The sequence below is a fragment of the Somniosus microcephalus genome, chromosome 12, assembly GCF_052327205.1.
Source record: "Somniosus microcephalus isolate GS21.2 chromosome 12, FLI_Smic_1.0, whole genome shotgun sequence".
NCBI lineage: Eukaryota > Metazoa > Chordata > Chondrichthyes > Squaliformes > Somniosidae > Somniosus > Somniosus microcephalus.
Window position 1 is genome coordinate 75,195,659 of NC_140998.1, and position 26,157 is coordinate 75,221,815.

At 41.4% G+C, this 26,157-nt stretch overlaps 1 protein-coding gene across 6 annotated transcripts in view; it reads right to left on the reverse strand.

The window, feature by feature from the left end:
• map4k5 (mitogen-activated protein kinase kinase kinase kinase 5) overlaps positions 1-26,157 on the reverse strand; it is a 204,776-nt gene that overhangs the window by 65,460 nt on the left and 113,159 nt on the right. For all 6 annotated transcript variants that reach the window (XM_086003138.1, XM_086003140.1, XM_086003139.1 and 3 more), the window contains 7 exons: positions 24,980-25,027; positions 24,595-24,637; positions 17,362-17,434; positions 16,172-16,303; positions 12,198-12,260; positions 5,816-5,897; positions 943-1,059 (listed from right to left, as the gene is read on the reverse strand). In XM_086003138.1, the coding sequence (XP_085859264.1) occupies positions 943-1,059; positions 5,816-5,897; positions 12,198-12,260; positions 16,172-16,303; positions 17,362-17,434; positions 24,595-24,637; positions 24,980-25,027 (558 nt within the window). The remainder of the gene's footprint in view (positions 1-942; positions 1,060-5,815; positions 5,898-12,197; positions 12,261-16,171; positions 16,304-17,361; positions 17,435-24,594; positions 24,638-24,979; positions 25,028-26,157) is intronic.

Here is a 26,157-nt window from a genome sequence, read left to right on the forward strand (position 1 = left end):
AGTGTTTTTAAAAACCTTCTGTTGTGAAGCCCAGTAACAGTGCGATTGGAATTCGGAACGGACCCCCGCCCCAGACTGTAGGGCAAACTGCCCCACCCCCCACAGAATAATACTTGTGGTCGGTTACAGGGGGTCCGTGGAATTTTTATAACATGGGAGGGGACCCTCAGAAGAAGGTTGAGAACCCCTGCATTAGTACACCCTTCCCATTTGTTGCTACAAAGCAGATTGCACAGTTCGGAACTAATGATGCAATCATAGTGATCTTGAGTTCTTCATTTAACTGGCTGAAAAATGTAACCTATTTTATCCAGTAAATAGCAACGGAGCAGCCAAACTGACATTTCAGGTTTGGGCACAACATAGCCCAGTATAATCTGGGCGGTTAGCTGTGTCATTTGCACTTGACGCCACACCCGGCTTTGTTATTTTACATCTGTCACCCTTCCCTGGATTTCTCTTCTGATGAAACATATAGTGGTTAGCACTGTTGCCTCACAGCGCCAGGGACCCAGGTTCAAATCTGGCCTCGGGCGACTGTCTGTGTGGAGTTTGCACATTCTCCCTGTGTCTGCGTGGGTTTCCTCCGGGTGCTCCGGTTTCCTCCCACAGTCCAAAGACGTGCAGGTTAGGTTGATTTGGCTATGATAAATTGACCCTTAGTGTTAGGGGATTAAATACGTGGGGTTACGGGGATAGGGTGGGATATGTGTCGGTGCAGGCTCGATGGGCCGAAGTGGCCTCTATCTGCACTGTAGATTCTGTGATATACTGGCCTGGATGCTCTTGGTCTATTTTTCTAGGTCTATTTCTCTAGGTTCTTCCTTTTCAGTTAATTCTGTCTTTTTCAATTTGAAGTGTTTGGTTCGAGACCAAGCCAATTATAAAGGTGGCACCATGAAAACAAATGATCAAAACCATACATGTTACGGTATTTCATACCTCAAGGTCATCATCATCTACCTCACCAAAATGGTGGTGATTTTCAGGATTATTCACTTTGTCCAACAAATCTACTGCCAATGATCTGGATAAGACTGGCTGTGCTAAAAATGAATGCTGAAGAAAAAAAATAGAATTATAATCTCAGAAAACTGGATATTGAACAAAGGTACATTATAATCAAATGTGTTTATGGATTTGGGATTTATAACTATTACAGGACACAACTGAGATTTAAAATGCTTTTGCCAAAGCACCACATCACAATGTAAATACTGCAAAGGTGCCCATTGCAAGTTTCAGATATCCCTAGATATCCTCATGGCTACAGCGATGCTGGTCGTTCCTGTAAGCACTTCGAATGACTTATTTTCGAAAACATGCTCTAACTGTCCAATATCCAATTGTACGACAGTGTAACAATAAAACCCTTTTGTGACCTGAATTGGATATCCCATCTGTTATATGTGCCCTTCCCCAATCGTTCCAAATGTGGTCTAAAATACTGGGACAAACCCAGATACGGTCTGTAAAATAAAGCAGCTTAACAATTTGTAAGTGAATGTACAGAGTAACAGTTGTAATCAAATCTCACGATGATTCCACTACTAAACCCTCGAGGACAATAATAAAAAAAAGACCACACTATCCCTTTCAGCAAAATGATTTAACTTTTTGTGATCAGCTTTCTGATCCTTGCTGGCTCTGGGCTCATGATGAGTGAGTTTCCTCTCACTGTCCAAGCTTCTGCTCCAGACCTAGCTGGCTGTCTGCCCCATACTCCCGACAATATCCACTTCCTTCACCATCAACATACCATGGCTGCAGTGTACACTATTCACAGGATGCACTGTAGCAACCTGCTTAATTGACAGCACCTCCCAAACCCACAACCATCACCACCAAGAACAACAAAGGCATCAGGTGCATGGGAACACCATCACCCCCAAGTTTTTCAACACACCATCCCGATTTGGATATATACTGGCATTTTTGTGGCAGTGATCATAATCCAGTTAGTTTTAGCATAATTATGGATAAGGGCAAAGAAAAAACAGGAATGAAGGTTCTAAATTGGGGGAAGGCCAATTTTACTAGGTTGAGAAGTGATTTTGCAAAAGTGAACTGGAAACAGTTACTTGAAGGTAAATCAGTGTCAGAGCAGTGGGAGGCATTCGAGAGGGCGATACATGGAGTTCAGGGTAAACATGTTCCCACAAAGAAAAAAAGGTAGAACTGCCAAATCTCAATGACAAGGTGCATACAGGGTAAGATAAGGCAAAAAAGGGAAGCCAATGTCAGATATTGTGAGCTCAATACTACAGAAAGCCTAGAAGAGTATAGAAAGTGTAGGGGTGAAATTAAGAAGGAAATTAGGAAAGCAAAAGGAGGGCATGAAAAAATACTGGTAAGTAGAATCAAAGAAAACCCTTTTATAATTACATAAAGAGCAAGAGGATAACTAAGGAAAGAGTAGGGCCCATCAGGGACCAAAATGGTGATGTGGGAAGGCAGAAGATGTGGGTAAGGTACTTAATGAATACTTTGCAGCTGTAGTCACAAAAGAGGGGGACGATGCCGACGTTGAAGTTAAGGATGAAGATAGTGGAATATTGAATGGAATAAACATAGTAAGAGAGGAAGTATTAAGTGGTTTAGTATCCTTGATGAAAGTAGATAAATCGCCAGGGCCGGATGAAATATATCCGAGGCTATTAAAAGAAGCAAGGGAGGAAATTGCGGAGGCTCTAACCATCATTTTCCAATCCTCCCTGGCTGCAGGAGTGGTGCCAGAGGATTGGAGAACTGCTAGCATTGTACCATTGTTTAAAAAGGAAGCGATAAACTGAGCAATTCCAGGCCAGTTAGTTTAACCTCGGTGGTGGGCAAATTACTGGAGTCAATTCTGAGGGACAGTATAAACCTTCATTTAGAAAGACACAGATTAATCAAGGGCAGTTAGCATGGTTTTGTTAAGGGAAGGTTGTGTCTGACTAACTTGATTGAATTCTTTGAGGAGGTAACAAGGAGGGGTGAGGAGGGCAGTGCGTTTGATGTAGTCTATATGGATTTTAGCAAGGTTTTTGACAAGGTCCCACATGGCAGGCTGATCGAAAAAGTAAAAGCCCATGGGATCCAAGGGAGTGACAAATTGGATCCAAAATTGGCTCAGTGGCAGGAAGCAAAGGGTAATGGTTGAGGGGAGTTTTTGGCGACTGGAAGGCTGTTTCCAGTGGGGTTCCACAGGCCTCAGTACTTGGTCCCTTACTTTTTGTAGTATATATTAATAATTTAGAGTTAAATGTAGGGGGTGTGATAAAGACATTTGCAGATGATACAAAAATTGGCCTTATGGTTCACAGTGAGGAGGAAATCTTTAGACTGCAGGAAGATATCGATGAACTAGTCAGTTGGGCAGAAAAGTGGCAAATGGAATTCAATCCAGAAAAGTGTGAGGTAATGCATTTGGGGAGGGGCAACAAGGCAAGGGAATACACACTTAATGGAAGGATACGGCGGTGTGGAGGAACAGAGGGACCTTGGAGTGTATGTCCACAGATCTTTAAAAGGTAGTAAGACAGGTCAATAAAAGTAGTTAAAAAGGCATACGGAATACTTTCCTTTATTAGCCGAGGCATAGAACATTAGAGCGGGGAAGTTATGCTAGAACTGTATACAACACTGGTTACTGCATGCAGTTCTGGTCACCACATTACAGGAAGGATGTGATTGCACTGGAGAGGGTACAGAGGAGATTTACAAGGATGTTGCCAGGACTGGAAAACTTTAGCTATGAGGAAAGACTGGATAGGCTGAGGTTGTTTTCCTTGGAACAGAGGAGGCTGAGGGGAGATTTAACCGAGATGTATAAAATTATGAGGGGCCTAGATAGAGGATAGGAAGGACCTATTTTCCTTAGCAGAGGGGTCAAAAACCAGGGGACATAGATTTAAAGTAGTTGGTAGAAGGATTAGAGGGGAGATGAGGGAAAAAAAATTTCACCCAGACAGTGGTGGTGGTCTGGAACTCACTGCCCAAAAGGGTGGTAGAGGCAGAAACCCTCATCACATTTAAAAAGTACTTGGAGGTGCACTTGAAGAGCCGTAGCCTACAGGGCTACGGACCTAGTGCTGGAAGGTGGGATTAGGCTTGGTAGCTCTTTTCCGACCGGCATGGACACGATGGGTTCGAATGGCCTCGATGGGTTCGAATGGCCTCATTCTGTGTCATAATTTTTCTATGATTCCCATTCCTTAATAGCTGCTGGGTCAAAATCCTGGAACTTCCTACCTAACCGCACTGTGAGTGTACCTTCATCGCATAGACTATAGCGGCTCAAGAATTTTCACCACCATCTTCTCAAGGGCAACAAGAGATTGGCAATAAATTCTGGCTTTGCTGGAAATGTCCAAATCCCAAGATTATATATTTTTTTGGTGGGAGGAATATCCCCGGCTTCTTCCCTGGTCAGTAAGCCTGTCAATAAAACTGGCTACCTCTCCTCCAGTCTTTGCGAGTTTAAAGAAACCTGCTATTCTCAATGAATAGGGGCCAGCCTGACTTAATGGGCCTGGGCTGAAACAGTGACTCTCCTTATCTTGATATGAAATAGACTGTAAGCTGCAATATTCAACAAACTGTTTTGTTTCGCCTTAATACACATCTTCAATGCCTAACCCATTAACAAGTAAATCCTTCAGCCTATGGCTTTATAAATCTGTGCAAAATCACGGTTTTAAAACACTAAGCATAACTGATTCCCAAATCCTCTTCAAGAAAAAAATGGATCAGAAATCCTGAAATAGGACACCATTACCAATACAAACTATGTTATCCAGTGCACCGCCAGAAGGAAGTAAATTGTAAGTCATCAAATATTCTATCTTAATTATTTTTTTTCTGTCTGTTGTGTACATTGAGTCTCAGCTACAACATGACCAAGCTGGTCAGTTTTCTTCTTTTGTAAGTACATAAAGCAAAAGAAAAAAAAACATTATGCCAAAATGTTCTTCCTCAATTGCATTACACTGAAAATAAATCAATTCAGCAAAGAAAACCTCCAAGATACAGCTGCCATGAGAGTTTCCATGCATGGCAGTATATACCGCTGAAGTAAACAGAACACATTAATAGAATTCAACAATTCAAAGAGGAAACCCCCCCCCCCCACCCCCACCCCACAAAATTACCTATTCCATCTTCCAATTACACCAGCAACTCCCTTGCCCTCGCCCCATACCCAGTTAAGGCTCAATGTTCTAAGCCAAACAGTTTAGAATGAATCCCTATGCAGCACAAACAGAATGGATGTGTAAGGAGCACAAGTCTACTTTTAAGGTGATGAGACATAGCCAAGTAATCATACTACAACTCCCAGATGTCACATCGCAGTACCAGGCCCACAACTTTCCCATTCCCTACCCTTCTGCAACCTCCAAGGTCCACAATTCAGCGCTTTCTCTTGGCCTTAACCCAAAATTGGCTGGCTTTTTCTCTGAAGTCTAGACTTCCAATTTATTTGACCTCTTTCATTAGCTCCGACTCACTCATTTTCGCTCAGATATGAATCTCCAACCCACCCTCCCCAACTGCTTGTCCACCTTCAACTCTAGGTCTTGCGCTATCCCTGCTTCAATGCTGTACCTCACTCAGGTACCTATCTATCTCTGGATTTCACTGCTTGTTCCATCCCTTCCTAGTTCTTCATACGTTCCCAGACTCTGCTGCTCCCTGTGGCAGGTAGCTATGTAGCTATAGATGGATAAGCATCTATAGAATTCCATAAGACATATTTCCTTGGGTCAGAGGAAAAGTTAGGTGAGCGCCTATTTAATTAACACAAATTCTTTGTCTAAATCTAAAATTTACTTACAGTCAGTAGCTTCTCAGCTGTTGGTCTCTTCTTTGGATTTTTTGTCAATGCTACCTTGAGAAAAGAGTGGAATGTTGTGGTCCTAAAAAAGAGTTTAGTTATTACACTGGCTGGTGAAAAAATTCCAGTCACTTTCAATAATGATTACAATATCAGTAACAATTGCAGCCTTTTAATATCACCAATTGCTACTGTTAACTGTTACTTTCATAGTTAAACACAATAGGCAGGAAGTTATGCAAAATGCTCGACATACACAGCATTTGCAGTTTTTTTTCCCTGAGCGACGTTGCCAAACATAAAATACTTCACAACTGTGACAAGACAAATATTTTGTTTCTATAAAAAGATTCAATGTATACACTACAAATGGAATTGAAAAGGTAGTAGCTCCATCTCTGTTTTGGTACTGCTCAATCTCAGTCATTTTATGACATCAGAATTCCTCAAATTAAACTTCCAAAAATCATTTGATAAATTCCTATTTGAAAGAAATATAGCACCTTTCACGTCCTCATGACATGCCACAGCACTTCAGACAATTTTCCATACAGTGTAGTCCCACAAACAACAAAGCGCTTTATCTGAATGCACGCAGCAGTCGTAACAAGATTGACAGCACAAGTAGAAAAAAATGGGTTTGATCTGATAGCCATTACAATGACGTGGTTGCAAGGTGGCCAAGGCTGGGAATTGAATATTCAGGGGTATTTGACATTTTGGAAGGACAGGCAGAAAGGAAAAGGAGGTGGGGTAGCTCTGTTAATAAAGGATGAGGTCAGTGCAGTTGTGAGAAATGATATTGGCTCAGAAGATCAAGATGTAGAATCAGTTTGGGTGGAGATAAGAAATAATAAAAAGGAAAGTCACTGGTGGGAGTAGTCTATAGGCCCCCTAACAGTAACTACACTGTAGGACAGAGTATAAATCAAGAAATAATGGAGGTTTGTAAGAAAGGTACTGCAATAATCATGGCCAATTTTAATCTTCATATCGATTGGACAAATCAAATTGGCAAAGGTAGCCTTGAGGACGAGTTCATAGAATGTATTCAGGATAGTTTCTTAGAACAATACATCGTGGAACCAACCAGGAAGCAGGCTATTTTAGATCTGGTAATGTGTAATGAGATAGGATTAATTAATGATCTCATAGTAAAGGATCCTCTAGGGAAGAATGATCATAGCATGTTAGAATTTCAAATTCAGTTTGAGGGTGAGAAACGTGGGTCTCAAACTAGTGTCCTGAACTTAAATAAAGGCAATTACAAAGGTATGAAGACAGAGTTGGCTAAAGCGGACAGGGAAAATAGATTAAAGGGTAAGACAGTAGATAAGCAGTGGCAGACATTTAAGGAGATATTTCATAACTCTCAGCAAAGACATATTCCAATGAGAAAGAAAGACTCTAAGAAGGATGAACTATCCGTGGCTAACTAAGGAGGTTAAGGATGGTATCAAATTGAAAACAAAGGCATGTAATGATGCGAAGATTAGTGATAGGCCAGAGGATTGGGAAATTTTTAGAAACCAGCAATGGACGACTAAAAAAAGATTGAGAGAGTAAACTAGCAAGAAATATAAAGACAGTAAGAGCTTCTACAGGTATATAAAGAGTGTAACTAAAGTAAACATTGGTCCCTTAGAGGACGAGACTGGGGAATTAATAATGGGAAACAGGGAAATGGCAAAGACTTTGAACAAATATTTTGTATCGGTCTTCACGGTAGAAGGCACTAAAAGCATCCCAGTAATAGATGATCAAGGGGCTAGAGAGAGGAGGGAACTTAAAACAATCACCATCACTAGAGAAAAAGTACTAGGCAAACTAATAGGACTAAAAGTGGACAAGTCCCCTGGATCTGATGGCCTGCATCCTAGGGTCTTAAAAGAAATGGCTGCAGAGATAGTGGATGCATTGGTTGTAATCTACCAAAATTCCCAGTTTCTGGAGAGGTTCCAGCAGGTTGAAAAACCGCAAATGTAACACCCTATTCAAGAAGGGTGGGAGACAGAAAGCAGGAAACTACAGACCAGTTAGCCTAACATCTGTCATTGGGAAAATGCTGGAGTCCATTATTAAGGAAGTCGTAGCAGGACATTTAGAAAATCATAATACAATCAAGCAGAGTCAGCATGGTTTTATGGAAGGAAAATTATGTTTGACAAGTTTGCTAGAGTTCTTTGAGGATGTAACGAGCAGGGTGGGTAAAGGGGAACCAGTAGATGTAGTGTCTTTGAATTTCCAGAAGGCATTCGATAAGGTGCCACATAAAAGGTTACGCACAAGATAAGAGCTCATGGGGTTGGGGTAATATATTAGCATGGATAGAGGATTGGCTAACAGGAAAGAGAGTCGGGATAAATGGGATATTTTCAGGTTGGCAAACGGTCCCTTAGAGGATGAGACCGGGAAATTAATGGTGGGAAATATGGAGATGGCAAAAACACTGAATGAATATTTTACATCAGTCTTTACAGTAGAAGACACTAAGAATATCCCAACACTGGACAAACAGGGGGCTAAAGGGGGGGGGGGGGAAGGAGCTAAACACGATCAAAATCACTAAGGAAGTGGTACTCAGTAAAATAATGGGACTCAAGGCGGATAAATCACCTGGACCTGATGGCTTACATCCTAGGGTCTTGAGGGAAGTGGCGATAGGGATTGTGGATGCATTGGTAATAATTTTCCAAAACTCCCTGGACTCGGCAAAGGTCCCGGCAGACTGGAAAACTGCTAATGTAACACCCTTATTTAAAAAGGGCAGTAGACAGAAGGCTGGAAACTATAGACCGGTTAGCCTAACATCTGTGGTAGATAAAATTTTGGAGTCCATTATTAAGGAGACAGTAACAGGACATTCGGATAATCATAATTTAATAGGACAAAGTCAGCATGGTTTTATGAAGGGGAAGTCATGTTTGACAAATTTGCTGGAGTTCTTTGAGGAAGTAACGTCTAGGGTGGACGTAGTGTATTTAGACTTCCAAAAGGCATTTGACAAGGTGCCACACAAAAGATTATTGCTTAAGATAAAAAAATCACAGGATTGGGGGTAACATTCTGGCATGGATAGAGGATTGGTTATCTAACAGAAGGCAGAGGGTTGGGATAAATGGTTCATTCTCAGACTGGCAATCAGTAACTAGTGGTGTTCCGCAGGGGTCAGTGCTGGGTCCCCAACTCTTTACAATCTATATTAACAATTTGGAGGAGGGGACCGAGTGTAACATATCAAAGTTTGCAGATGATACTAAGATGGGAGGGAAAGTAGTGAGTGAGGAGGACATAAAAAACCTGCTAGGGGACATCAACAGGCTAAGTAAGTGGGCAGAGATTTGACAGATGGAATACAATACTAGAAAGTGTGAGGTTATGCACTTTGGCAGGAAAAATCGTAGAGCAAGTTATTATCTTAATGGCAAGAAACTGGAAAGTACTGAAGTACAAAGGGATCTGGGGGTCCTGGTGCACGAAACTCAAAAGGTTAGTATGCAGGTGCAGCAAGTGATTAAGAAGGCCAATGGAATGTTGGCTTTCATTGCTAGGGGGATAGAATATAAAAATAGGGAGGTATTGCTTCAGTTGTACAAGGTATTGGTGAGACCGCACCTGGAATACTGCGTACAGTTTTGGTGTCCATACTTAAGAAAGGACATACTTGCTCTCGAGTCAGTACAAAGAAGGTTCACTCGGTTAATCCCGGGGATGAGGGGATGGACATATGAGGAGAGGTTGAGTAGATTGGGACTCTACTCATTGGAGTTCAGAAGAATGCGAGGCGATCTTATTGAAACATATAAGATTGTGAAGGGGTTGGATCGGGTGGATGCGGGGAAGATGTTCCCGATGATGGGTGAAATTAGAACTAGGGGGCATAGTCTTAGAATAAGGGGCTGCTCTTTCAAAACTGAGATGAGGAGGAACTACTTCACTCAGAGGGCAGTAGGTCCATGGAATATGCTGCCCCAAAAAGCTGTAGAAGCTACATCATTACATAAATTTAAAACAGAAATAGACAGTTTCCTAGAAGTAAAGGGAATTAAGGGTTACGGGGAGCGGGCAGGAATTTGGACATGAGTCTAGGTTCGGATCGGTCATGGCCCTGTGGGTAGCAGAGCGGGCCCAGGGGCCGTGTAGCCTGATCCTGCTCCTATTTCGTGTGTCTAATTCTGTTAGATTCAGGAGATGGTTCTGTGATAGTGGATTGGCGGTTAGGATCAGATCAGCCATGATCTTATTGAATGGCGGAGCAGGCTCGAGGGGCCGATTGGCCTACTCCTGCTCCTATTTCTTATGTTCTTATGTAGCTAGTGGGGTGCCACAGGGATCAGTGCTGGGGTCTCAGCTGTTCACAATCTATATTAATGCTTTGGATGAAGGGACCGAGTGTAATGTAGCCAAATTTGCTGATGATACAGAGATAGGTGGGAAAGCAAGTTGTGAAGAGGACACAAAGAATCTGCAAAGGGATATAGATAGGTTAAGTGAGTAGGCAAAAATTTGGCAGATGGAGTATAATGTGGGAAAATGTGAGGTTAGCAACTTTGGTAGAAAAAGATAAAAAAGCAAATTATTTTTTAAATGGAGGGAGAGTACAAAATGCTGCAGTAGAGGGATCGGGGGGGTCCTTGTACATGAATCACAAAATTAGCATGCAGGTACAGCAAATAATTAGGAAGACAAATGGAATGTTGGCCTTTATTTCAAGGGGGATGGAGTATAAAAGTAGGGAAGTCTTACTACAACTGTACAGGGCGTTGGTGAGACCACATCTGGAGTACTGCGTAAAGTTTTGGTCTCCTTATTTAAGGAGGGATATACTTGAATTGGAGGCAGTTCAGAGAAGGTTCACTAGGTTAATTCCGGAGATAAAGGGGTTGCCTTAAGAAGAAAGGTTGAGCCTATACTCATTGGAGTTTAGAGGAATGAGAGGTGATCTTATTGAAACGCATTAAGATTCTGAGGGGGCTGGACAGGGTAGATGCAGAGAGATGGGAATCTAGAACGAGGGGGCATAGTTTCAGATTAAGGGGTCGCCCATTTAAAACAGAGGTGAGGAGAAATTTCTTCTCCGAGGGTTGTGAATCTTTGGAATTCTCTACCCCAGAGAGCTGTGGAGGCTGGGTCATTTAATATATTTAAGGTGGAGATGGACATTTTTGAACGATAATGGAGTCAAGGGTTATGGGGAGTGGAGTTGAGGCCATGATCTTATCGAATGGCAGAGCAGGCTTGAGGGGGCCAAATGGCCTACTCCTGCTCCTATTTAGGTTCTTACAAGTGACCAGTTAACCTGTTTTTGGTGGTATTGGTTTAGGAATAAATGTTGGCCAGGACTCTCTGCGCTTCTTCAAAAAGTTTCATGTGATCTGTACATCCACCTGAGCAGGCAGACGCAGCCTTGGTTTAACAGTGCATCAGAACAGCAGCACTCCTTCAATACTGCATTGAAGTGTTATCTTGGATTACGTGCTCAAGTCCTGCAGCAGGGCTTGAACCTACAACATTCTGACTCAAGATTAAATTGCTTCCACTGAGTCAAGTTCAAAGTGGTAGGGATTCAGGGGAAGTGTTAGAATTGGATAATTGGCTGGAGATGAAAAACAATAGTACTTGTTAGAGGAGTTAGGTCAGTGTTGAGGGAGATGAGGGGGACAGGTGGAGGGAAAGAAAAGAAGTGCTCAGTGAGATGCCCCAAAGATCAGTATTGGGACCATTGTTGTTTCTAATTTACAATAATGACTTGGGTTTAGAAGCTTAAAGCAAATTGGTCAAATTTTCAGATGGTACAAAACTAGAAGGGGCAGTTAATTCCAATGAGGTAGCTCAGAGTATAAAATATGAGTTGAACAAAATATGTAAGTAGGCAGAACCAAGGTAGATGATATTTAATGCAGATATCTGTAAAGTACTGCACAAAGAAAAAAAAAAGGGGAATATATGCACTCCATGAATGGTGTTTAAAGATGAAGTAGTAAGAGACCCATAGTTCTCAGCAGACTAGACGCAACACATCCAATCACCAGAGAGCAGCCGCCAACAAAGAAAATAGAATGTTGAACTATATAGCCAAAATAGTCATGTACAAGTCAGGGGGAAGTCCTGCTCAAACTGTAGTGTTCTGGTCAGTTCACACACACCCCTTGAGCATGGCATTCAGTTTTGGTCACCAAAATAGTTAACCACTGGAAACAGCTTAGAGAAGTGCCATGAGGCTGCTTCCTAGTATTAAAGGTCTAAATTGTGAGTAAAGACTAAAAAAGCTTCTACATTTGTATTTATTTTGTGAATTCAATTTGAATTATAGTTTCAACTCCCTCCCTGGCATCAATGTTACAATAAATGTGAGCTGGACACAAAAGGTATGTATACTCACCATTTCACTTTGTCTTTCAACTTAGGGGGTTGAAATCCACTCTTACTCATCAAAAACAATGCCCTAGGAGTATAAACATGAGTCACAATAATGTAAAAGATCAAGACACAAAGTTGATTACTGAATATTGGAAGAACCTGTGTTTTTGTATTATAGAATCTATAGCACAGAAACAGGCCATTCAGCCCATCTGGTAAATGCTGGTGTTTGTACACCATATGGACCTCCTCCCACCCTGCCCCTGTATTCCTTGATTCCCTTATCCCTCATGTATGCATCAGACCTACCCTTAAATGCATTAATGCTATTTGCTTCAACCACTACATGTGGCTGCAAGTTTCACATTCTCATCACTATGTGTAAAGATATTCTTCCTAAATTCTTTATTTGATCTGTTAGTGGCTATATTTATGCCCCATTTTCTGGCGTGACCCATAAGTGGAAACAGTTTCTCCACATGCACCCGACTGATCCCCTTCATAATTTAAACAATCTCCATCAGGTTTCCTCTTAGTCTTCTATTTCTTCAAAGAGCCCCAAGCCTGCTCAATCTTTCTGGATAGATGCATCCCTTCAATTCTGGTAACAGCCTTATAAATTTTTTCCACATCTTCTTCAGTGCCTCAATATCCTCTGTAGTATGGAGGCCAGAACTGTGCATAGTTCTCCAAGCATGGTCTAACCAAGGTTCTATATAAATTTAAATTAGTTCCTTGCTTTTGTATTCTACTGCTCTAGAAATGAAGCCCAGTACTTTTTTTGTACTCTTTATAGCCTTATCAACTTGTGTTGCTACTTTTAACGATTTATATATCTGTATTCCCAGATCTCTTTGCTCCTCTACACACCATCTAGTTTCACACCTTCCAAGGAATAAATGGCTTCATACCAAAATAGACCACCTCATACTTCGCTATATTGAATTTCATTTGCCATTTATCCACCCACTCGGCGAGCCTGTTTTATGTCATCCTGCATTTTGGTGCCATTCTCCACATTATTGGCTATACCACCCAATTTTGTACTATCTGCAAATTTTGACCCTATACCTCCAATTTCTGCATCCAAATCATGTATATGGTGAACAAGCATGGATCCCTGCAGGACACCACTTCCAACTTTCTGCCAATCTGAGAAACTTCCAGCCAATCTGAGAAACTTCCATTAACTCCTACCCTCGGTTTTCTGTTTTGTAGCCATCTTTTAATCCATCTTGCTACCTGGCCCCCGACTCCAGCTGCCAAATTGATTCCTGAACTGGAAATTAAACTATTTTGAGCCATTTTCCTCTCATGCTCAGCAAGAAAGTATAAAAATTGCATAAGTGTTATTTTCTTTGGACACAACCATCCTATTGGTGCTGCAACCCAGATAATTTATCCAACAATAATACTATTTGATGTTGAAATTTGACTACAAAGACTGACCTATTTACATGTCAATCGCCATTTCTGGGGCTAAATTGGCTAAAAACCAGCCTGTGTATCTAGTTTTCAGTTATAGGCAATTTTTTTCATTGCTCCGCCCAGCTCCAAAATGGATGGTGGGCTCCAGGAGAGAAAACAGGTAAAGAAATGAACGAACTTACTTTTATATCGTGCCTTTCATGACTTCAGGAGATCCCAAAGCACCTTACAGCCAATTAAATATTGTTGCAGTGTAAGGAAACTCGGCTGCCAATTTGCACCCAAGGCCCCACAAACAGTAATGAGATAAATGACCAGATAATCTGTTTTATCGATGTTGGTTAAAGGATAAATATTGGCCAGGACACAGAACTCCCCTGCTTTCCTTTTAATAGTGCTTTAGAATCTTTTATGCCCACCCGAGAAGGCAGATAGGGTCTCAGCTTAACATCTCATCTGAAAGACAGCACCTCCAACAGTGCAACACTCCCTCAGGACTGCATTGAAGTGTCAGCAGAGGTAATGTACAACTAATCTCTGGAGTGGGGCATTAACCCATGACCTTCTGACTCAGAAGCAAAAGTGCTACCACTGAGCCAAGGCCGACACCTTGGTTGAAAGGTTGCAGTAAGCAAAAAAGAGAGGAAAGAAACAAAACAGGGCAAATAGAATTGTTTAAAATGAGTTTTTATAATAAATTTTCTCTCAATGGTACATAGGGTTAAGTATTTTTACATCTTGCTGCACAGAGTAATAGTTCCCAAGTTCGAAAATGATAGAAATTGAGATCATAAATTGGTTCAAACAAGATGCTGATTAGCATGATACCTCAGGATTCAGCGCTCCAGCCATTATTATTTAAACTTATGTACTCCGGACAAGAAATACTCAAGGATCATTAAGGTCAGTGTTGTTGCCGATTTAAATATCGGCTGTGGCTCAGTGGGTAGCACTCTCACCTCCGAGTCAGAAGGCTGTAGGTTCAAGTCACACTCCAGAGACTTGAGCACCTAATGCTAGGCCGACACATCAATGAGGAAGTGTTGCACTATCGGAGGTGCTATCTTTCAGGTGAGACATTAAACTGATGCCCTCGGGTGGATGTAAAAGATCCCAGGGCACTATTCTAAGAATAGCAGAGGAGTTCTCCTGTGTCTGGCTAACATTTATCCTTCAACCAACACCTAAAACAGATTTATAAACAGAAAAGGCTGGAAATACTCAGCAGGTCAGACAGCAGAGAAAGAGTTAACGCTTCAGGTCTGTGACCTTTTGTCAGAACTGGAAAATTTTACAGATGTAGCAGGTTTTAAGCAAGTACAGAGGAAGGGAAGGGTTGGGGGGGGGGGGGGGGGGGGGAGGAGAACAAAAAGGGAAGGTCTGCGATAGAGTGGAAGGCAGGAGTAATTAAATGACAAAAGAGACGATGGTGCAAGGTAAAAGGGGGTGGTAATGGAACCAGAATCAAAAGTTGAGTCTAGATGGGCTGTAAATGGCAAAGCAGAATCATATCAGCACCTGTCTGAAAAAATGGAAGCAGTGGTTATGATCTGAAATTGTTGAACTTAAATGTTGAGGGCTGTAAACGGCCTAATCAAAAGATGAGGTGCTGTTCTTCAAGCTTACGTTGAGCTTCATTGAAACCATGTAGGAGGCCAAGGACAGAGAGGTCAGAGTGGGGGGGGGGGGGGGGGGTGGAGAATTAAAATGGTAAGTGACCGGAAGCTCGGGGTCACACTTGCAGACTGAACAGTGGTGTTCAGCAAAGTGATCACCTAATTTGCATTTGGTCTCTCTAATATAGAGACCACCGCATAGTGACCAATGAATACAGTATACCAAGTTGAAAGTAGTACAAGTAAACCACTGTTTCACCTGGAAGGCATGTTTGGGGCCTTGGACAGTGGGAAGGGTGGAGATAAAAAGGGACAGGTGTTGCATCTCCTGTGCTTGCATTGGAAGGTGCCGTGGGAAGGGGAGCGGGTGATGGAAGAGTGGACCAAGATGTTGCAGAGGCAACAGTCCCTTCGGAATGCTGAAAAGAGAGGGGACGGGAAGACAGGTAACCAGAAGTGCGGGAAATGGGACGGACACGGTTGAGGGCCCTGTCAACCACGGTGATGGGGAATCCTCCGTTGAGGTAAAAGGAAGACTTAAAACAGATTATCTGGTAATTTAGTTGGCTGTAAAGTGCTTTGGGGCAGCCTGGATGTGAAAGGCACTATATAAATGCAAGTCTTCTCTTAAAAACTCAAGATTTATTTTTTTAAAGTCAAAAAAGGGAGAAAAATCAATGACAACAAACTGGACCCTGAATCTGGAGATGCATTACTCTGTGGGATAGAGTATACTGTGGGATGCCCATGCTTTCCTGCTGAAGAACCCGAATAATTTTTCAAAGTGCTTTACATTCCTATGTATATTACAGCAATAAAACTGAATAGTTGTGAGTACTTTGTTAGGTTTGTTCCAGGGCCACAGTGACAGCTGAAAACTTATTAAAAAACTGACCAGCTCAAGGGGCTCGTCATTTCCATAGAGTTATCAGCAATCTAAAAAATAAAATACCTCATAGGGTGCAAATCAAACATTGGAGGCTGCAGTTCAGCTAGTTCAATTGCTGTGATTCCAACTGCCCAGATGTCACATAGCTGGTTGTATCCACCATTCTTCTCTACTGCAGCAACTTCTGGAGCCATCCTATAAACAACAAATATTACTCGGACGCAAAAAAAAACTTTCAACAACAAATAATTTGCTAGCTGGGAGTTAGTTACCACGTTACTTAAGAAATATATGTGCGTACGATCGTAGTGAATGAAAACTCTGAATGGCAGAACTATTATGAATTAGTGAGTTGTGAAGTTTATTTTAACAGGACTCAAAAGGTACACCATATAAAATAATTGATATGTTTGAGTAAGTTACAAACATATAACCTAACTGATTTATTCAGAGTACACGAGCCATGGTATAGCTCAGCCAGTTTATAAATGTAATTTGAACCTCGCTAACTACTCCTCAGCATCCATTATGCAGGTTTTTTTTCTCCAAAAAATATTTGCTCAAATTCCAGAATTACAATATTATAGTCTCATCAGTGAGATTTACACATTTACTAGAGAGAAATGTTATACATGATACATTCAATCAATTTTGATGGGTCTGAAACTTTGAACACGAGACAGAGGTTCTCAGTTCCAGCTGAAATGATACATTAATTTTAATATTCACGATACTTAATTTGTTTTTTTTTTATTAAGAACCACTTTGTTGAGCAATATCAGTGACTGCAGTATAAGCGATGTAATATTTTAAATGTCAGTTTAAAGAAACCTTAGTCTCATACATTTGAGACAAACATTTCTACAAAAGTAAAACAAACTTTAAGAGGACACAAAGATGCAATATATAAAATAATTGATTTATTTTTGAAGATAGAAGCATGTAACCTAATTAAGTGCATTACTTAAAAGATGATAATACTACATTAACAATTGGAGGCTAGTGGTTTTGTTTTAAAATGGGATTAGGTGTAGAATAAAATTATGGTGTCATACAGTTTTAATTACATACAATTGCTGCGAGTTACATAACATTAAAAGATGGGTGTTCCTCAACCACCTCACGTTTGGATTTATTGTATATTTTTTCAATCTTTATTTCTACAATACGCATGTGACTGATTGGGAGCAAGTGGCAGTTCTTTTCATCGACTTTAAGTGGTGCACACACTAGGTGTAAGTGACTTTATTTACCAGTATGGGGTTCCAATGAAGGACTTCCTCTTGGCTATAGTAGCAGTTATTTTTGCTGCAACACCAAAGTCAGCTGAAATGCAAAATCAAAATACATTCACTTCAACTTGCTGCTTTCTCACAAGTAATAATCAGGACCACTGATTTACAGCAATTCTCAAATTATTACTACTATATTAGATTTAGATTCCACAGTGTTTTGGGAATCGCACTCCATCATTCACCTTGTATACAAGTTGGGCCACTGGCTTATGGTGAATGACCAAGTCAAATTCCATTTTATTTAGATGGATTCCAGCATTTTCTCAGTGCTTTGGGGATTACATCTATTTCTTCATGCAAACGAGAGGTCTTAGTAATGAATTACAGGAAAAGGGCCAGTGGAAGATGTACTTTCCCAATACAACTCCCCTTCCCCAATAGGAGAAAAAAAGATTATGGAAAGTGGTGACCAGGCTACTCTTGCATACCTTCCAGCAGTTGTTCAAAGAGCACTAGTGGGAGACCTGGAAGCAGGCTGTCTGCTTATGCTCTCAACTATAGGAAGAGCATGGACAAGGAGACCACAAGGCAGAGAGGAAAGAGAGAATATATTTTGCAAAGTTTGTTAAGTTAGAAAAATTTCAAATGAATGTTCGCCATTTTAAATTTTCAACAGAGGGATGAAAATAAGGCAACACAGACTATGCGTAGTTATGCACAAATCCAGTGTGTATCACCAGGCTAATTGACAATGGGAGGCATTACAGCCAAACATGTTCTGTATTATCCATGCATGCACTTTCCTGGAATCTTAGGGGCGCGGGGCATGAAATTCACTCTCCCCCACTAAGCCAGGGACATCTTAGCCAATTGTAAAGCCTCCTATCACCACCCCAGTTGCGATCAGCGAAGTCAGCCAAGACATAGTTTGGGTAAGTGTGAGAGTACTTTAATTGTTATTTCTCTTCAAATCATTCTTGGTAAGATAAAGGGGAAAAGTTAAATATTTGGGATTCTGTTGGTTTAAGAAGAGTAAAACAAGGTTACACTGCAGTAGGAGTAAATTGGCACAGCAGGCAGTGGAAACCAGTTTTCTAACCAATCAGCAGGGGTGACTCATTTGGCTGTAAACAAAGAGTTGAAAAAGACCAGTCCAAGTGAGAGCAAGCACTGAGTGTGAGTCATCAAAGAGTGCTGCTTTTTTGGGTAAGTGGGGTGTTAGGTGCTCTTTTCAAACTTTAACTCTGTGGGTTGTAGTTAATAAGGCCTTTCTGGTGCAGAGTGACTGTTGGTAAACCATTTAACTGGTGTAACAAGAGGGATTGATTTAATTTAAATCCAATTAATTAAAGGGGATACTAGCATCTAAAATCGGGCAGAGGGTGTGCATAACTAACAATAAAAAATTTAATTAATTACATAGAATGGAGCAGGTGATGTGTTACTGTTGCGAGATGTGGGAGCCGGTGAACACCATTGAGGCTCACGGTGATTACGTCTGTGACAAGTGTCTGCTGCTACAGGAACTCCAGCTCCGTGTTGATGAGCTGGAGTCGAAGCTTCAGACACTGCGACACATCAGGGAGGGGGAGAAGTACCTGGACTCTGTATCAGGAGGTGGTCACACCTATGAAGTTAAGTAATTCAGATGTAGCCCATGGTCAGGGACAGGACGGTGTGACTACGAGCGAGGCAGGTACGGGGATCCAGGAGGTAGAGCTGGAGGAGCCGCAGCCCTTGCTCTTGTCCAACAGGTTCGAGGTTCTTACTCCCTGTGGGGACGGGAGCAGGGACTGCAGGGAGGATGAGCAACCTGGCCACAGCACCGTGGAACGGGGGGCCATTCAAGAGGGGGGAGTAAATAGAAATGTTGTAGTGGTAGGGGATAGTATTATTAGGGGGATAGATAGAGTTCTCTGCAGCCGAGAGCGAGAGTCCCGAAGGCTGTGTTGCCTACCCAGTACCAGGGTTAAGGACATCTCCTCTGGGCTGGAAAGAAACTTGGAGTGGGAGGGGGTGGATCCAGTTGTCGTGGTCCATGTTGGTACAAACGACGTAGATAGGACTAGGAAGCCGGTTCTGTTAAAGGAGTATGAGCAGCTAGGGGTCAAATTAAAAAACAGAACCTCAAGGGTAATAATCTTATTACCTGAGCCACGAGCGAACTTGGCTAGAACAAATAAAATCAGAGTGTTAAATGCGTGGCTCAAACACTGCTGTGGGAGAAATGGGTTTTGCTTCCTGGGACACTGGCACCAGTCCTGGGGCAGGAGGGAGCTGTTCCATTGGGACGGGCTTCACTTGGCCAGTGCTGGGACTAGAGTCCTGGCGGATCATATAACTAGGGCTGTAGAGAGGGCTTTAAACTAACTAGTGGAGGGGAGGTTCCTAGAGAGCAAATAATAAAAATGACAACACAGAGAAGGTCATAGACTTAGGTAGCAGTGGGGAAATGAAAAACCAGAGCGTGTCAGGAAGGGGCAGAAGGTATGGAGTAAAAGGTAAAGTAATAAAAAGGGCAAAAGCAGGAACTAAGTGTCACAAAACATATTTGAAAGTTCTCTATCTGAATGCACGTAGCATTTGTAACAAAATAGGCGAGTTAATGGCACAAATAACTACATAGGGGTATGATCTTGTGGCCATTACAGAAACATGGCTGCAGGGTGACAATGCCTGGAAATTAAACATACCAGGTTATTTAACGATCAGGAAGGGCAGGCAGGAAGGAAGGGGAGGTGGGGTGGCTATGTTAATAAAGGAAGGAATCACTGATACAGAGAAATGATATTGGGTCAAAAGATCAGGATAATGAAACAGTTTGGGTGGAGGTAAGGAATAATAAGGGGAAAATAACACTAGTGGGCGTAGTCTATAGGCCTCCGAACAGTTGCAACTCTGTTGGACGGAGTACCAATCAGGAAATAGTTGAGGCTTGTAATAAGGGAACAGCTATAATTATGGGGGATTTTAACTATCATATTAACTGGACAAATCAAATTGGGCAGGGCTGCCTTGAGGATGAGTTCATTGAGTGTATTAGGGATGGGTTTCTTGAGCAGTGTGTAACTGAACCGACCAGGGGGCAAGCAACCTTAGATCTGGTCCTGTATAACGAGACAGGATTAATTAAAAATGTCCTAGTAAAGGATCCCCTTGGAATGAGTGACCATAACATGGTTGAATTCCATATTCAATTAGAGGGTGAGAAGGTTGGATCTCAAACAAGCATGCTAAGCTTGAATAAAAGGAGACTATGAAGGTATGAGAGTGGAATTGAGTAGAGTAGATTGGGAAAATAGATTAAAGGGTAAGACGATACATGATCAGTGGTGTACATTTAAGGAGTTATTTTACAACTTCCAAAAAATATATATTCCACTGAGAAGAAAAGGGTGTAAGAAAAGACAGCCATCCGTGGCTAAGTAAAGAAATTAAGGATAGTATTCGACTAAAAACAAGGGCATATAAGGTAGCCAAATCTAGTGGGAGGATAGAGGATTGGGAAAGCTTTAAAAGACAGCAAAAAATAACAAAGATTGATTAAGAAAGGGAAGGTAGATTATGAAAGTAAATTAGCAAAAAATATAAAAACAGATAGTAAGAGTTTTTATAGTTATATAAAAAGAAAAAGGGTGGCTAAAGTAAATGTTGGTCCCTTAGAGGATGAGACCGGGAAATTAATGGTGGGAAATATGGAGATGGCAAAAACACAATGAATATTTTGTATCAGTCTTTACAGTAGAGGACACTAAGAATATCCCAACACTGGACAAACAGGGGACTAAAGGGGGGGGGGGGGGGGGCGGGGAAGAGGAGCTAAACATGATCAAAATCGCTAAGGGGTACTCGGTAAAATAATGGGACTCGAGGCGGATAAATCACCTGGACCTGATGGCTTACATCCTAGGGTCTTGAGGGAAGTGGCGGTAGGGATTGTGGATGCATTGGTAATAATTTTCCAAAACTCCCTGGACTCAGCAAAGGCCCCGGCAGACTAGAAAACTGCTAATGTAACACCCTTATTTAAAAAGGGCAGTAGACAGAAGGCTGGAAACTATAGACCGGTTAGCCTAACATCTGTGGTAGGTAAAATTTTGGAGTCCATTATTAAGGAGACAGTAACAGGACATTTGGATAATCATAATTTAATAGGACAAAGTCAGCATGGTTTTATGAAGGGGAAGTCATGTTTGACAAATTTGCTGGAGTTCTTTGAGGGAGTAACATATAGGGTGGATAAAGGGGAACCAGTGGACGTAGTGTATTTAGACTTCCAAAAAGTATTTGACAAGGTACCACACAAAAGATTATTGCTTAAGATAAAAAAATATCACAGGATTGGGGGTAATATTCTGGCATGGATAGAGGATTGGCTATCTAACAGAAGGCAGAGAATTGGGATAAATGGTTCATTCTCAGACTGGCAATCAGTAACTAGTGGTGTTCCGCAGGGGTCAGTGCTGGGTCCCCAACTCTTTACAATCTATATTAACGATTTGGAGGAGGGGACCGAGTGTAACATATCAAAGTTTGCAGATGATACTAAGATGGGAGGGAAAGTAGTGAGTGAGGAGGACATAAAAAACCTGCAAGGGGACATCGACAGGCTAAGTAAGTGGGCAGAGATTTGGCAGATGGAATACAATACTGGAAAGTGTGAAGTTATGCACTTTGGCAGGAAAAATCAAAGAGCAAGTTATTCTCTTAATGGCAAGAAACTTGAAAGTACTGAAGTACAAAGGGATCTGGGGGTCCTGGTGCACGAAACTCAAAAGGTTAGTATGCAGGTGCAGCAAGTGATTAAGAAGGCCAATGGAATGTTGGCTTTCATTGCTAGGGGGATAGAATATAAAAATAGGGAGGTATTGCTTCAGTTGTACAAGGTATTGGTGAGACCGCACCTGGAATACTGCATACAGTTTTGGTGTCCATACTTAAGAAAGGACATACTTGCTCTCGAGTCAGTACAAAGAAGGTTCACTCGGTTAATCCCGGGGATGAGGGGATGGACATATGAGGAGAGGTTGAGTAGATTGGGACTCTACTCATTGGAGTTCAGAAGAATGAGAGGCGATCTTATTGAAACATATAAGATTGTGAAGGGGTTGGATCGGGTGGATGTTCCCGATGATGGGTGAAACTAGAACTAGGGGGGCATAGTCTTAGAATAAAGGGGCTGCTCTTTCAAAACTGAGATGAGGAGGAACTACTTCACTCAGAGGGTGGTAGGTCCATGGAATATGCTGCCCCAAAAAGCTGTAGAAGCTACATCATTACATAAATTTAAAAACAGAAATAGACAGTTTCCTAGAAGTAAAGGGAATTAAGGGTTACGGGGAGCGGGCAGGAATTTGGACGAGTCTAGGTTCGGATCGGACATGGCCCTGTGGGTAGCGGAGCGGGCCTGTGTAGCCTGATCCTGCTCCTATTTCGTGTGTCTAATTCTGTTAGATTCAGGAGATGGTTCTGTGATAGTAGATTGGCGGTTAGAATCAGATCAGCCATGATCTTATTGAATGGCGGAGCAGGCTCGAGGGGCCGATTGGCCTACTCCTGCTCCTATTTCTTATGTTCTTATGAACGAGATTCTCCTGATTTTTGTGACCCAGTAGCATAACGGATAGCTATGTGGGCAGTGCACGATCATGGCAGCTTTGAAAACAGCTTTCAGCAATTATTTCTCTGTTCGGATTGTACATTTAAGTTATAACTGGGATCCAAAACCTATGCAATAACAATGAATTAAAAAATATTTGGTGTTCTGAAAAGGTATAATTCTCATTTGAAATACATACAGCACTGTGGGAGTGCCTTCACCACACAGACTGCAGCGGTTCAAGAAGGTGGCTCACCACCACCACCTTCTCAAGGGCAATTAGGGATGGGCAATAAATGCTGGCCTTGCCAACGATGCCCACATCCAGTGAACAAATAAAAAAAATTAATTCTATTTCAATGCTTTACAATTTCAGTGGTGTCATTCTTCAAAATGGCCCCTCAATAATAATCCTCTACAAAAGACATCTTGGGTGTCAAGCATTTCATCAACTGATTTCAGTCTCTTTCATTCCCTCCCCTTCCCACCCCAAAACATCCAAGATGGAATACCATACTACTTCAAGGTTTGCCATTCCTGCACTGGTATCTCCCCAATAGTCCTAGCACATTTGGAAACTCTACAGCCTAGGAATTGTGGGCTCAAATCAGTCTACTGCACTTGAGAACTGACAACTCATTTACAAACTCCTCAGTGGCAAGTGCACAAACAACTGTGCTACTGAGCCATAAAGGTCAAAGAGATCCCAGATTCAATACCGCATCTGTGCAAAAATGATTGATTTCAGCCAGGGAAGGAAGCAAGAGTGCTGCAATAGAAGTGGGACCCTGAACCAGGAAGGGAGATGGAGAGAAAATTTAACCACAGACAGCATTCCTGTTCTTCCATTGTAATCCAATAATCCACAATGGAAGGTGAACATGTGGGCGTTATGTCCAATCCTTCCACTTCTCATGCTTCAATAGCCTGCTGACATGCACCATTCAGGCTCATATATGAAGAACATTCTCTTGGGCCAAGTAGTGTCAGACTGCCAGTGTCCGATGAAACCAAACTCCAACACAAGTCAAGTCAACACCTTCAGAAGTGTGGACAGGAAAGAAAAAGGCCTCATTCACTAAGGTTACCATGTGAAAATTAGGGTAAGGAAAGGATTCAACATTCAGGTCCTCAAAGCTACCAGCGTTCTGCCAATGGAGATACCAGATATACATTTCCAGGAATCTACTGTAGTAACAACATTGCCAATTGTCTGGCATATATTTTGACAATAGTTAGCTCATTAATATCTTCTTCCCTTACTAGTCCTCAACAAAGAGGTTAGGCAATCAGTGTCATTTCAGACCACTCCAACTAAGTGGCACAACAATGCGTTTACAGGTTGACTAGCGGTCCATTCTTCCCATTTTCGTCTGGAATCTCCATTAGAAGGTAACAAAAAATGAACTTGCATTGAGTACGAATCTCCATTCCAATACTATACAGTGTAGCATGTACTAACCCAAATAGTTTTTTTTTATATAAATGACTTGACCTTTCATTCTCTTCCAAAAAAAACCCTAGACGATCATATTTACATGAACAAAAAATTCCAATGAATTCAGTACCTAGAAGTATCAGCATTAACCTTAAAATTTTAACAGCTAACATACATTTGATAAATGTTCCAAATCCTGAGCCATAATACTCACCTAACTTTACATCGCCATGGTCTGTCAGTAAAATGTTTGCCCCCTAAAGGAAGACAGTTCAATTTTAGAGATGGAGTAGTAAATAATTAGTGTTCAGCAGATTATTTTCTTAACCTTAGTTTTTCTTCCACAGCAAAGAGGGCTGGCAGCCAACCTCTTCCAGGCCTCTGCTAATGTCACTCTTGACTCTTCTGTTATACACAAGGAAGTGACCACTATTTTCTATGCTAACAGTCAAGTACATTGTTCAACAATATAGTCCATCAGATAGCTCATTTCCACTCTAACTCGAGATGTATACAGTTTGATTTGGCAATAAAAGTTTGTAAAAAATAAATCAATCAGCTTTTAGAAGATTCCAACTAAAATGCAAATTTAGCCATACCTTTATATCTCGGTGCATTTTTCCTTTACTGTGCAAATAGCCCAGGCCCTACGAAATAAGTTTTGTGGCATTAAGTACATAAAAAATTTGCACAAAGACAATAGTAAAACACAATTACACGACAAATAGAGGCGAGGACAGCCATTTGTCTCCTCTTACCTTGTCCATCGAAAAAAATCTGCAGCCCCCCATAACATTCAACTGTCTCACTGAGGTTTTTGGCTCCACTAACCACTAGAAAGTGTTAAACACTCTTTTCATGACATCAATCTTAAACTTGTCTTTGTAGGAGTCTACGTACTCCTAGCAAAAAATACTGAACTCGGAGAGGTTCAACAGAAAAGGTTTAATTGTTGAGGCTGCATGCTGAACACAAAATGGAGTCAGAGACTACGCCAAGTACAACTCTCTTTCATCAGTGCACAGCTTAGACTGCTCCTCTGGGCTTAACTATGTTGCAGATCGAGTTTCTTAAAGGTGTGATCCTTCTTAAAGGCATGACGCCTGATTTATAGTCTATGGACCGGAAAGCGGATTGTGTCCGTTCTGTGATCGGTACACCACATCTTTAACAATTTCCCACTTGTCCTACTTTAACGGTACACCCCAAAATAATGTTCTAGGTTTATCTTCTCTACAGAGTTTGCTATTTTATATCTCTTTCGCCAAGGTCCCCTCTTATTTCTTCAATCTTTCCACATAACTGAATCATTTTGACACAAAGGCTCAGTCTCTTTATTGCCTTAAGGGCTTAAATATTTCCCTTGTGTTTTAAATGACCAACTAAATACAATATTGGTCTGACTCAAGCACTGTACAGTTTCAGCATGACATTTTCTGACTTAGCAATATAATGTGTCAGTCTATTTGTTGATTACTGCTCCAGAGTGACTGGACCAGTTTAGTGCCAAGTCCATTAACATCTCCACAACTCTCAACTGCAGCTTTAGTTTGTCTGATTTTTTTTCTGCCAACGTGCAGTACCTTATACTTACTTGTATTAAATTTCATTGAACACATTATTCCACCCATATACAGATTTTATTTAGCTCCTTTTGTAGGCCCATAGTTTTTCAGCCTCAACTATCCTCCTTGCTCAGTGTCATCCACAGATTTGACCAATTTGATTTGAGTTTCTGGATCCAAATTATGCATGTAAATTAGAAATAGTCTGACAT